The 14,834-nt window shown below is 37.6% G+C and overlaps 1 protein-coding gene across 3 annotated transcripts in view; it reads right to left on the reverse strand.

The window, feature by feature from the left end:
- Nucleotides 1-14,834, reverse strand: part of ERBB4 (erb-b2 receptor tyrosine kinase 4) — a 932,247-nt gene that overhangs the window by 297,415 nt on the left and 619,998 nt on the right. For all 3 annotated transcript variants that reach the window (XM_079783180.1, XM_079783179.1, XM_079783181.1), the window contains exon 4: nt 11,838-11,972. In XM_079783180.1, the coding sequence (XP_079639306.1) occupies nt 11,838-11,972 (135 nt within the window). The remainder of the gene's footprint in view (nt 1-11,837; nt 11,973-14,834) is intronic.

The following is a 14,834-nucleotide window of genomic DNA, read 5'->3' on the forward strand; positions in this document are numbered from 1 at the left end:
ATGCCTGTGCCCACAGTATGGATTAACAGAAATCATGTATGATTTCATAGGGAGTCTTATGAAACTGTACAATATTTATTTACATTTCCTACAAACTCAAACCAGGCAGGTATCTGTCAACTATACAAGAAGCCCCGGACACTTACTTATTCCGCTATAAATACACAGCAAATATTTTCATTAAAATATTTGATGTATGAAATTATAAAACATAATGCAATTTAGAAATGAAGACGTGATGGTTACCCAACATTCCATTGCTTTAAAAAAGTTTTATAGTTTTATCATTGTAGTTTTCCTATAAAGCAAATTGTTTTACTTTGAAAAACACACTGGCATATGGTAATTAGCAAGAGCTAACTATTAACAAAGTAGCAACTGTGGCATACAGTTAACTAGTTTAATTTTGTATTCTACTTCTTGAGTACAGAGTTTGAATTGATTCTATGGAAAATATTTTTTAAAGAAACTACCCAGATCAAAATCTTTGTTTAATAAAGCGTGAGGAAGTAGGAGAACAAAAGTGGCTGATCAAGACACCTAATTTTGAGATGACTTTGCCTTTGCACATTTTCAAATCAGGCTCCCTCCCTCCTTTTATATATTTCTCGTACTTATTCTTAAAGGAGAACTTTAAAAGAAATGTCACTGCATAATTTCCATCCCATTTTTTTCTTCCCTGCTTAGAAAGAGCACCTACAATTGCCAAAAGAATCACCTCTAAATAGAACATAATTTGTTCTTGCCAGGCAGCAAAGAATTAAATAAAAGTTGCATAGGGCTGCTTGCAACAATCTAGGCTTGAAAGATTGTTAAGTGGGTTAGCAGCTTGATCTCCTTATTCATTTTTCTCCAGCTCCCTGGAGAGATGCCAGCCCCTCCTGCCCCAACCCTCCAGTGTAACTAGCAATCTCTCCTCTACTTCTGCTCCAAACTTTGAAATAAAAGTGGCTTAGTGAGAGGATACCAATAGAAGACGGACAGCACATGTATAACTTCATCTTGGTAAATGTTATGAAAAGAGGAACTTAAATGCACAATTTTCAGTTACTTGTAAACATCTTCCTTTTACTTCAAAGCTTTCTCTAAGTGATGAGAAATTAGAGAAGAAAAGGAAAATAGTAAGCTCTTTAAATTCTACTGAATTGTGCAACTGAGTTCCATGAAACCACTTTCATTAGTGAATGGGAATAGATATATGAGCAGTAATGAAATGACTGAATGATGGTTGCAAAACAGGATCCAGGCACAGACATAATCACTCTGAACCCATTACAGAGTAAACAGATCAGAGAGAAATAGAAGCTGGGTAATGCTGAATGGATTCAGTGTAATTTTCATTCAATTTTACAGTTGCTTTAAATGCCAACTACACAATTAGGGTTTTATGTTTTTAAAAATCAACTATGAAAATCTTTGTGAAACTCTTTGTTTAAGGCATTTGTTACTGATCAATATAATTTTTTTGTTGTTCTGATGAGTATCTTTCTAAAAATTTAAGTCAGTTTTTTTATCAATGTAGCATTTCAACCCCTATACCTAATTCCTTCAGGCTTAGAATTATTTGCAAATTCTCATATAGCAGGATGTTTTAAAACGTTATATAGGGGTACATTTTTCAATTATAAAAAAGGAATTAAAATGTACCAGATTACCAGATGTGTCCTACTAATAATCCTTGATTTATATTTTTTTAAAATTATTGTGAATAAATACACATAAAATTCACCATCTCAACCATTTCAGTGGCATTAAATGCATTCACATTGTTGTGCAACATATATGGCCATGAGTCTTTTCACCTTACATAAATGAAATAATACACTGAATCATTCCCATCATTATCTGCCCCAGTCCCTCACAAGCAACAGAATATTTTCTGTCTTTATAATTTGGGCTAGTCTTAGTATTGTATGTAAGTGAAATCAGACAGTATTCATCCTATCTAATAAAAGAGTAATATGCAAATTGACCATTACTCCAACACACAAGATGGCTGCCCCCATGTGGTCAAAGATGGCTGCCCCCATGTGGACATAAGATGGCTGCCACAAGATGGCCAGCAGGGGAGGGCAGTTGGGAGGGAGCAGGCCTGCAAGGGAGGGCAGTTGGGGATGATCAAGCCTGCAGAGGAGAGCAGTTAGGGGTGACTAGGCCGGCAGAGGAGGGAAGTTGAAGGCGACTGGGACTGCAGGGAAGGGCAGTTGGGGGAAACCCAGGCCTGCAGGGGAGAGCAGTTGCAGTGGACCAGGCCTTCAGGGGAGGGCAGTTAGGGGTGACCAGGCCTATAGGGGAGGGCAGTTAGGGGCAATCAGGCTGGCAGGGGAGCAGTTAGGCATCAATCAGGCTGGCAGGGGGTTACCATGCTGGCAGGCAGAAGCGGTTAGGGGCAATCAGGAAGGCAGGCAGGTGAGCAGTTGGGAGTCAGCAGTCCTGAATTGTAAGAGGGATGTCCGACTGCCTATCTGGATCAGGCCTAAACGGGCAGTCGGACATCCTTCCAGGGGTCCCAGATTGGAGAGGGTGCAGGCTGGGCTGAGGGAACCCCCCCCCCCCCCGCCCATGCACGAATTTCATGCACTGGGCCTCTAGTCATTTTTATAACTGGCTAACTTCACTTGGCATAATGTCCTCAAGGTTCACTCATGTTGTAGCATATGACAGAATTTGCTTTTTTAAGGCAAAATAATATCCCATTGTATGTAAATAACCACATTTTGCTTATTCATCCATCACTCCATAAACTTTGGAATGATTTATCCTTTATTAAATTACTTTGATTAGATTTTTCTTGGTTGTCATAAAATTTAAACAGAGTGTGTAGTTCTTAATACTTTTTCCTTCCAATAAGATAAATGTCATTCAATTCCAAAAAACTCCAATTTATAAAACCCACTATATCAAGAAATGTTAGCAGTTACTAGTTAAAAAACAAAACAAAAACAAAACTTGTTAATTCTGATTGCTTCACCTTTATTCATCCTGTCTGAACAATGTAAAAGCCTTTTTCATAATAACAGTGACTTTTAGTTAAGTAATGATATTCTTTTTCAATCAATAGTGAAAGGCTAAAATTTACTTTTAATTAAAAATTTCCAGGAGACAATAAAATCTGAAGGCTGCCCCCCACTGGATAATTTGAATCTCAGAGATCTTCAATTTCAGGAACTTTTCATCTTTTCAACCATTCACTGGAAGACAGCAAGTCCTTATTACTAAAAATTGAAAGTTGTCAAGGGTCTCAGCCACCACAAAAGGGATTCTGAATACCTATCTTACAGAACTTCTATAAGATTTGGAAGTGGGGTTCTTTAAATGCATGTGATACACCAGGCCCAGAAGGTCACGGGCACTTAAAGCACTGTTATTGCTATGCTGAAAGTCGTAACAGAAGTTTCATATAACAACAGTAACAGAAGTTTCATACAACAATCCTCTCTAAGAGGGGATTCATGTAGTTGGTATTTGGCTCATTTGCAGCAAGCCCATATTTTCTATGCCGTTTTGAGTCAGGAGCAGGTCTGAAATATATTCACCATAATAAGCTTTGCTAATCATTTTAAGAGCATAGAAATCCTACACCAGGTCAATGCTACTTATACCTGTCATTAGAATCAATTGGAAAACTTGGTGATAAGTAGATTCCCATCCTTAAGCCAAAATCACTCAGGGAGAAACTTGAGGAGGAGATTCTAATGCATGTCTAAGTTTGGAAACCATCAATCTACTTATCTCTGGACATAAATAACCTTGTCCTTTCATAATGTTAGACCATAATACACAACACCTCTGCTGTCACTTTACATAAAAATAATTTTCCTTCTAACAGGCCATGGTCATGGTGATTTATTTGAAGGTAGAAAATTTTAAGAGCTAGAGCAGCATGCATGTGGGGTACAGAGGAGTTTATATATTTGGGGCAGAAACTCAGTTTACTCGGAGAGGGAACATTTCTGTAAGATTTTTATTCAAATAGAAGTAATGTCTAGCCATTATTCTTGCAGAAATCGTGTGTGCAAGAAGTCACATGAATGCAGAAGCTCAGTATACTGTTTAATATTTCAAATGAAAAATGTTAACAGAATATGACTGTAGAGTCAGATATTTTATGGCTGTAAATTTTTAGTTAAGCTTCCCTGTTCCTAAAGAGGTTATTTTTTCCTAAGTTGTTTGCCCGTGTGTGTGTGTGTGTGTGTGTGTGTGTGTGTGTGTGTGTGTTGTGTCTTATTCAACATTTGCTCCACAGGAGACTAAGGTCCACGGTCTGTTCATATCATGCATGATGGGTAGGCTTAATTTTGTCTTTGCATCATTACAGAGGTAAATGATAAACACTGGACAGGGCTTAGCCCTGCATTACCTCCCCATGACAGCAGAGTACACAGACTACCATCAGATATTCTAAATTTTGAGAGCTGGTTGTTAAGTACAGCTGTTATAAAATATTAAATTATATAATAACTAATTACATTTTATTTAAACAAAGCAAATATATACTTAAAATTCATCATTTTCTGATTCTTTTACTATATTATCTCTACAACTGAGTATATTTACATCTCTTGAATCTGTATGGTGGAAATACTATATAATGGCAAGCAAACCAGGCATATCTTCCAAAATCCACATTAGTTTCTAAAAAGGGACAATGATAGGAATGGTTAAACCATGGAAATAAGAAAGCTCTACAAATTAGGGTGTTTACCCCTAGTTTTGAAGAGTGCTATTATACCAGCACACCGCTGACATGAGGTATCATTTGAGACTGAAGAAACCGTGCTTTGGGAAAAGCACTATTAAAACTTCTCTAAGGAGGTCACAATATATGCCATGCCTGCAAGGGGCACTTCCTTAGGAAACAAATTGATTCCACTAATTCAGAAACAGAAGATGAAATGAGCCTTTACCTGGAGAAGAGGTAAAGAGCCCAGGAACAATAAAGGAGTTGGTGCTCCAAAGTTTGGAAATGAGCAGAGGGATATCCTCGCCTGAATTTTATGGAAATCCTCTTCTTATGATTCCGTCTCACAGACTCTCATATATCAGTCAGGTTGAGTTCTTACTCTCTCATTAAGAACATTAAAACGACAGCAGAGCTGTGGCCCATTTGACTCTGGTTAGAGTGTCAGCCTGTGGACTGAAGGGTCGTAGGTTCCATTATTGGTCAAGGGCATGTACCTCCGTTGCAGGTTCAACCCCTGGCTCCTGTTGGTGGTGATTACTGTGGGAAGCAATCAATAGTTGTGTCTCTCTCACATCCAAGTTAATCTATTTTCTCTCTCTCTCTCTCTCTCTCTGCCTCCTCCCTCAGGTGAGAATTTAAAAAAAAAAAAAAGACAGCAGAGCTACACTTGAAATACATCCTAGATTCTATTAGTTTTATTTGCTAACTAGAGACCAGGTGCACAAAATTTGTGCACTGGAAAGGTGTCCCTTAGACCGGCCTGCGCCCTCTCACAGTCTGGAAGCCCTCAAGGGATGTCTACCTGCCAACGGATCAGGCCTAAGCCGGCACTCAGAAATCCCTCTCGCAGTCCGGGGCTCTTGCAGTCCAGGACCCTTTGCTCCTTACCACCCACCTGCCGTGGAGGTGGAAGAGGCTCCCACCACTGCAACTGCACTCGCCAGCTGTGAGCCTGGCTTCTGGCTGAGCATCGGGGGAGAGGGGAGTGCAGCTTAACCAGAAGCCAAGCTTGCTGCTCCTTAGCACTGGCCCTTCCCACCACCCCCCGCCACCCACTGGTCGTTCCAGAAGGTCTTTCTGGAAGGTCATTCTGCTGTCTGGTCTAATTAGCATATTACCTCTTTATTATATAGGATATTTTGTTTAGAATAATTATAACTGAATTCCCACATGATCTTTTAAAAAATATATATTTTTTTATTGATTTCAGAGAGGAACGGAGAGAAAGAGAGAGATAGAAACATCAATGATAAGAGAGAATCATAAATTGGATGACTCTTGCAGCCGCACACTGGGGATTGAGCCCAAAACCTGCGCATGTGCCCTGACTGGAAATTGAACCGCGACCTCCTGGTTCATAGGAGGTCACGTTGGCCGGGCCCTATGTGATCTTTAGTTCATTTGTTTTTGTTTTATTATTGAGGTTCATAAAGAATCTACTTCAATTTAATAGGTCTGTTCTAAGAGCTATTCTTTGAATTGATAAGAATTCATTTATTCTTCTAATATAGATTTTTTTCTTTTGATTTGATTTAAGCTCTCATGTAAAAATCTTTAGAGAAGAATATGCATGATTTGACTATGTTCTCAATTTATGTGGGACTGGATATCTGCATATACACTGAGTGGCCAGATTATGATCTCTGAACGCATAATAATCTGGCCACTCAATATAGCCTATCTAATAAAAGAGTAATATGCAAATTGACTGTACCTCTGCTACACCCACAAGCCACGCGCACCAGCCAAGTAGGAGTGAGTATGCAAATTAACCCAACCAAGATGGCTGTGGCCATGGAGCGAGCAAGAGGCTTGGGTTTCCCCAGCAATGGAGGAAGCCAAGCTTCCCTGCACACTCTGGTGGGCCCTGGACTCAACTCAAGGCTACAAAGTTTCAATTATAGAAGATAAATAAATCCCAACAAAAATATTTGTGGCCATGGAGGGAGCAGAAGGCTTGGGTTTCCCTGGCAATCGAGGAAGCCAAGTTCCTGGCCTGCCCGGGCCTCCGCTCCAGGCTACAAAGTTTCAATTATAGAAGATAAATAAATCCCAGATACCTGAGCCTCCTCTTGGGTCGCCGGGGGGTGTGGCTGGCCTGCAAACCACCACAGGCCCCTTGCCTAGGCTGCCCCACGCCCTAAGGGAACCCCCACCTTGATCCAGGATACCCTTCAGGGCAAACCAGCTGGCCCCCACCCATGCACCAGGCCTCTAACCTATCTAATAAAAGAGTAATATGCAAATTGACCATCACTCAAACACACAAGATGGCTGCCCCCATGTGGACACAAGATGGCCAGCAGGGGAGGGCAGTTGGGAGGGATCAGGCCAGCAGGGTAGGGCAGTTGTGAGCGATCAGGCCAGAAGGGGAGGGCAGTTGGGAGGGACCAGGCCGGCAAGGGAGGGCAGTTGTGGGCAATCAAGCCTGCAGGGGAGGGGAGTTAGGGGTGACCAGGCCAGCAGAGGAGGGAAGTTAGGGGTGACCGGGCCTTCAGGGAAGGGCAGTTGGGGGCAATCAGGCTGGCAGGGGAGCAGTTAGGCATCAATCAGGCTGGCAGGGAAGTAGTTAGGGGGTGATCAGGCTGGCAGGCAGAAGCGGTTAGGGGCAATCAGGAAGGCAGGCAGGCGAGCAGTTGGGAGCCAGCAGTCCTGAATTGTGAGAGGGATGTCCGACTGCCCGTTTAGGCCCGATCCTACTGGGATCGGGCCTGAACGGGCAGTCGGATATCTCTCAAGAGGTCCCAGATTGGAGAGGGTGCAGGCTGGGCTGAGGGACACACACCCCCTGCACGAATTTTGTGCACCGGGCCTCTAGTGTGTGTGTGTGTGTGTGTGTGTGTGTGTGTGTGTATTAAAGGCCCGGTGCATGAATTCATGCATGGGTGGGGTCTGGCCAGCCTGGCCAGTGGGAGGGTACATGGGCAGTTGGCCAGCCTGCCTGCTGGTTGAGGGTACAATTTGCATATTAGACTTTTATTATACAGGATATACACTGAGTGGCCAGATTATTATGCATTCAGAGATCATAATAATCTGTCTAATCAGTGTATAATACACATAAATTGAAGCTGTATTGAAATGCATTGTGGGCAAATTTTCCTGCTACTTTTTTTTTAACTCTTCTACAAAAGTTCTAACTTAGAAGAGTGCTTCTATTTTATGTAAATACTAGAGGCCAGGTGCACAAAATTTGTGCACTGGGGGGAGGGTTGATGTCCCTCAGCCCAGCCTGAACCCTCTCCAATCTGAGACCCCTCGAGGGATGACCAGCTGTTAGTTTAGACCCAATCCTACAGCAGACAATTGGGACTGCTGGCTCCTAACCACTCACCTGCCTGCCTGCCTGATTGCCCCTACCCACTCTGCCTGCCAGCCTGTTCACCCCCTAACTGCTCCCCTGCTGGCCTGATTGACACCTAACTGCTCCTCTGCCAGCCCGATCGCCCCCAACTGCCCTCCCCTGCAGGCCTGGTCACTTCCAACTGCCCTTCCCTGCCAGCCATATTGTGACAATGTGGGGGCAGCCATCTTATGACAATGTGGGGGTGGCCATCTTGTTAGGGTCAATTTGCATATTACCTCTTTATTATATAGGATTTTAATGTTGAAGAAGTAACAATGTTGGTAAAAATATCAGTTTTAATTCTACTCTATTATTTTCTAGTTCAAGAAAGTTATCTATGTGGGATACAATATGCAATATTAGTAAAGAGTGAGCAATTATTAAGATATATGAGTCATTAAAAGAAAAATGTAGTTTCAAGTTTTCCTAATTGATTTAACTCAGACAGACCATCTGGTTTAAACAAATAATTACTCCTAGAATTATATTTGTGAACTTAATGCTCTTTTATGTATTTGCCAATTCCCATACACTTCATGTCTATCATTAGCTGGTTTGGGTTTTAGAAAGCAATTCAGAATTAGTGGTGCATCTCAGCCTGGCCTGTGCCCTCTCACAATCCAGGACTCCTCAAGGGATGTCAGAGAGCTGGTTTAGGTCAGATCCCACAGGCCAGGCTGAGGGACCCCACTGGTGTATGAATTCGTGCAATGGGCCTCTAGTTGTGAATAAAGCTACTATGCATATAGATGTGTAAATATCTCTTTGAGGCCCCGCTTTCAAATTTTTTGGATATATAATAAGAAATGGGATTGGTGGATGATATGGTAGTTCTATTTTAAAATTTTGAAGAACCACCATACCATTTTCCATAGCAATTGCACTATTTAGCAATTTCATCAAAACTGCACAGATGTGTAAATTTCTCCACATCTTCACCAAAACTTACTATTTTCCTAGTATTTTGATAACAGTCATTCTAATAGGTGTGAAGTAATATTTCATGATGTTCATTGCATTTCTCTAATAACTAGTGATGTTGACTATCTTTTTGTATGCTTATTGCTATTTGTATATCATCTTTGGATAAATGTCTATTGTGATCTATTGCCAGTTCTTGCATCAGGTTATTTTGTTGTTATTGTTGAGTTGTAGGATATTAAGTCCTTATCAGATATATGATTTATAAATATCTCCCTCCCATTTTGTAAGTTGTATTTTTACTCTTTGATTGTATCCCTTGATGAACATAGTTTTAAGTTGCATGTAGACCCATTTTTCTATTTTTGCTTTTGTTGCCTAGGCTTTTAATGTCATCTACTGTAATCATTGGCAAATCCAATGTCATGAGCTTTTCATCCATGTTTTCTTCTGGAAGTCTTATAGTTTGGGGTCTTATATTTAGGTCTTTAATTTATTTTGAATTATCTTTATATATAATGTAAGATAAAAGTCTAACATTGAACTTGTGGCTATCTAGTTTTCTCAACACTATTTGTTAAAGAAACTGTCCTTTAAAAATAGTATTTATGCCTATCACCGCTTCAAAACTCCACTACATATTAATTATACTATTAGAATTTTTTATTTAATGTACAACTAAAGAAGCATTTACTATATCTTATATTTACTTTTTAAGTATGATGATACATGTATTTAATATAATTTTATTGCAATCCTTTGTAGTATATTTCATAAATGTATTAATTTTTATGAATTTAAAATATAACATCTTTATTTTTGTGCTTTTTTATTTATTTAAAAAATATTATGACAAGGGGACTATGGGTTTCACTATACTGCCACAGGGTCCGTGGTCTCAAAAATATTAAGAATTCAGAGAACTTGTTTTTCAGTAACTCTGGCAACAGATGAAGTCTTGAGCTAGAGTAATGGAAATAAGAGCTATGCAAAATAAAGAAATAAGCAAATTTACCATGATTTAATGATTAAATAGATGCCAAGACCAAAGAAAAGGTGAAGTCAATGATGACTATCCTGTTTTAAACTTAGGTGACTGAGTGGTTGGTGGTGTGTGGCTCTGGGAGTCAGCAGTGTAAAAGTTGCATTTAAAACCACGGGAGTATCTGTGATCACCCATGGGAAGAAAGTCAAGGAAGAAACGAAGGATAAGAACATAGGTGATCAATATTCAAAGATCAACCAATTCATTATCATCAATTATGGTGAAATGCACTATATACAATGAGTCAGGAAATAGAACTAGTATATAAAGAATAAAACTTTGATAAGCAATTGGTGGTTAATTTGCAAAGTACCATTCATTATGACTCTATTTTGCATTTATAATTTTTGTGCTTGCAATTACTTTAGGCAAAACAAAATGCAGCTCTAGTTGCCTAATTATAGGCACAACCATCCAAATTCACTCTGAAAAGAACAGCACAAAGAGATACCATCTGTGAACGTGCAGCAAGCCCCTCAGACCTTTTTTCTTCCATATTCTATATGGCTGGTGGACACACTTCCTTTTGCCTTCTGCCCTGGGCTTTATTCTTGTCTGATCTTGTTCATGCATTACAGGCTAGTCCCTCTAACAAGCTGACAGACAGTCAGTGGGCCATTCCTCTTATCAAGCCATTATGCATTTTCTATACATAATGTACCATAGTCTGAGCAGACTGAAAATGGAAGCCATTTCTGAAACACATCATTTGCCTTGTTAGTGTGAACAGATTCAATCTTTTATTCTCATATAATTTTATGAGGTAGGCAACTTGAACACTGTAAAGATGAAATTACATACAAATTTCTGCTCAAAAGCGAGAAGAAAATTATGTTACTCTACTTAAAAAAAAAGTTCCAGCCATTTATTGAAACACAGCTGTCAGTTTGAATCAAATATATTCATATTTTCCCATTAAATTCTTAGAACTGTAATGAAACTTAATACTTGTCCCTTGAAGTTTGATTTCCTATAAAGCATCATAACACAATCAGTACAATTTCAAATAATTGTTGAACTGTGTGACGATAGTTATGATTTCAGGTGGGAAATATATAATAGATGAGAAATATAAAACCCAGGTTAACACTTAATAAAGATTCTATTCTCATACAAACATCAGTAATAAATACGGGGACAACATAGCCTCCTTTATGAAAATGACACCGAATCTTGACAGAAAAATTTTCAAAGGTTTCAGTGACTGAATATTACTTGCTTATAATTTAATTATATTGAACACTTCAGATTTGATAAATCCTCTATGGTAGAAATAATACATTTTTAAGATTGGTAAATTGGGTTGTTTGTTTGCAGACTAAAACCAGAATATGACATATATTTCTTATATATAAAGCATATATTTTTACACTCTACTTATTGTGTTTGGGATTGTCATGAGGGTTTTAGGGGTAAATGAAGGCTTAGGAATTTTAAAATGTTCAATGGTTTTTAATTTTTTAAATTTATAATAAATAGGAAAGCACATTGTTGTTCATTACCTTAATCTCAGTGGTGAAGCAGTCGTTAGACATCAGCCTTCAGTTTATGGACAATGGGGCACATATTTATAAGTTGAAAATATGGTAACATAATTTTGATTTATTGAAAAACTTCATGTTAAGAAAACAGTAATTTGTAAAGGGGAAGTATCATTCCAAAAAAATAGAGTACATTACAAGTAAAAGATGTATAAAACAGAACTGTTGTATAAAACAGCACAGTTCAATGGATGCAATCAAAATTCAAAATATTATCAATGGCATGATAAACAGAATCTGTTCATTTTCACAAGAAGCAGAAGAACATTTTCAGACATTAAAAAGGGTAATGCTACTCACATCCTGAGCTACCATTTGTTGACACCAGAGTCAAGTTGGAAGGCCATGGATTCCGAACAATATCTTGCCAATGAATTGTGTTTGCGTAACAAAGAAATTTGTTCTGGTCTACATAGACTCCACCATTTAGGATTTCTGTATTAAAACAAACAAACAGAATTTGTTGTCAAACCTTTTGTTGATGAAAAGGTAGTCAATAAAAATGAGTTACCCTTAAAATATTTTCAATGTTAGAATTACTTCATTAATAGCCAGTATATCTTTAAACATATTTTTTCTGAGTCATATAAATTAAATGGCAGAAATTGAAAAGGTAAAAAATACAAAAAACAAACAAACAAACACTCATAACCCAAATGCTCAGAGAGAAAACATTCTTAACATTTTGGCATAGACGCTACTTATCTCTTTTCTTGTTCTTTTTTTTTTTCTAAAATTGGGGTAATATTACATATAATATTGCATAGACTGCTAATTTTAATAGTAAATGGTGAGTAGTTATTGGTAATCAAATAACATTCTACATTATTTCTAGTGAGAATACAATATGCCAAAGAATAAATTAAATAATACTTATTTGACGAATCCCCTCTTTTTGGTCATTTAACTTGTTTATCTCAAATTAGTTCTTTAAAATAAATTTCCACAAATGACATTATAAAAGCATACATTTTTAAGACTTTTGGTACAAGTTGTCAAATTTCCCTTACAAAAAATTGTTTCAAGCAATGTGACATTGACTAGAGTCACTGGGTAAATAATTAGTCCCGAATGGAAGCTAAAACTAATTAAGGCTCCAATCTTAAAAAAAAATGTTCTTTGTCTTGGATGGAATCAATAGAACTGCCAATCATTCCTTGAGAACAACACAATGCAAGATGGAATTAAAACACTATGGTTCATTGGAACAATGGTATGATCATGGGATAAAATACACTAATGCCAATTTTTACTTGTTTCTCTTTTTCACAACACTTGCCTTGATCAGGTAACTTGTCTCCCTGAACAATGGTTGATCATATACATTGATTCTCTTTCAGTTATCCAGAAATAAAGTTAATATTATTCTGCAAATACTATTGTTACTTTCTGAAGAAGTTGGTTAGAAATATACATAGCATCTTCCTGCTCAATATCTACCACATTTTCTCCTCTTAATAAAAATAACAACTTGATAAAGTCATATATTAGTCTATAAAGCATTCAGTTACAAGTACAAAAACTGAACTAGTAGTAGCTAAGGGATGGTTTTTCTCACGTAATAATAAGAAAACCGTAGAAGGCAGTTGCAGATCTTAGTTTGGTGCTCTACTGTACACACAACCTGTTCTGTGTGTTGGCTTTATTCTCTCCAGGCACAAGAGGGCTTCTGCATCTCAAGGTGTTAGTCTAAAGTCAAGGCATGTGAGGAAAGGAGAACAAGCAAGATACTTCCTCCTAGTAAGGCTCCAACTATCTCTTTGGGAAGAGATGCTCTCTTCAGGGATTAAATATGTAATCATTGGCCAGTACGATCTCCCGTGGCCACTGTTCTGCAAGAGAGGCTGAGGAAGCAAGTATTTAGGTGGACCTATTGCTACTTGAACAAAATCTAAACAAGCACTAGTGTTAATGAGGAAGAAGAGGATATTGGGAAGGCAAGTGACTCTCTCTCCCATGGTAGCCTTGAGAGAATCATCTCTCCTGTACAGTATCCCACGCTAAATTTTTGTGAGTGAGCTAAAAAAAAAATGAGGGAGATAAAATACAAAAGGAATAGGTGACACCAGAAAAGGGGTATTTGTGAAAGTGAGACTGCTGGGCACACCTAAATTGCCATACTGTGTTGCATGTATAAAATCCTCCAGATTTATTTTAATACTGCATGGCTTTCCACATTTAAAATCACTTGTATTTCCATCATCAATCCTTTCACTGACGATGGGCTCCATTTTCTCAAGTGAGAAAAAATAAAGAAACAATAAGGAATTAGATAATTTTTCTACTTCTAAAACTCAGCTCATTATTTTTCACAACCTACCCATATAACCTTCATCAAAGCAGAAGGGAGATGTAAGATGCAAGAATGATTGTGAAAATGAATGTCTACATTAATGTTTGGCATTACGTTTCTATCTAAGAAATGTGACAATCTCATACTAATAGCTTTCTCATGAGACATTAGGGAATGCTCTTCTTCTACAGAAATAATTCTTCATTAGGTGACAAAGAAAGGAGATTTTGACTGCTATCCAAGAAATAAAAGTTATTTTTCAGTCTACATTTGGAAAGTTCTACTTAAAAAAAAAAAAGTGAAGAGAAAAGTAATAGCTCACACATTGTAGAAAGAGCCTGCATTTTTCAGGAGTCACATTTTAATTCAAATAGTTTATACTGAAGGAACACAGTATCCATCTCTAACTTCCTATCTAGAAATATTCAAATAGAATCAGATTACATTATATTGAATAATAATCTCATCAAATCCCTTTCTTCAACAATATTAATCTGCTACCAATGTTTACATTTATTTCTTAGGAATATTCTGATGGAGAGCTTGGTTTATACTTTGGAAAGGATTTAGAAAGGAGGCAATAATAATGCCAGTATAATCTTAAATGTTAAAATTTCAAATTAAGACTACAATCATAAATCTGAATACTTTTGTCATCCTAAATTCAAAACCCAGCATCTCCTAGCAGTTTTGATCAGGAGGATTTATAATTTTTTTGTATTTAATGATAGATAGTTTATTCATGTATGTGTGCATTTTCTCTGAAAATAGTTTTTTTCCTTTATGTTTGGCTTAGAACTATTCTTTGTTGAATGTCAAACCCCACAACCAGAAAGTGTGTATTTTATTGATAATTACAGGATAATTTTAATGTATATTATATCTTACATTTTCTTTTTATCAACTTGATTACCTAGTTATGTCAGGATATAATTTAAAAATTGCATTTATTTGTATAGTTTACAATGATTTTATAATGTTATATGATTTTTAAATATTAATTA

The sequence above is a fragment of the Cnephaeus nilssonii genome, assembly GCF_951640355.1.
Source record: "Cnephaeus nilssonii genome assembly, chromosome: 10".
Taxonomy (NCBI): Eukaryota; Metazoa; Chordata; class Mammalia; order Chiroptera; family Vespertilionidae; genus Cnephaeus; species Cnephaeus nilssonii.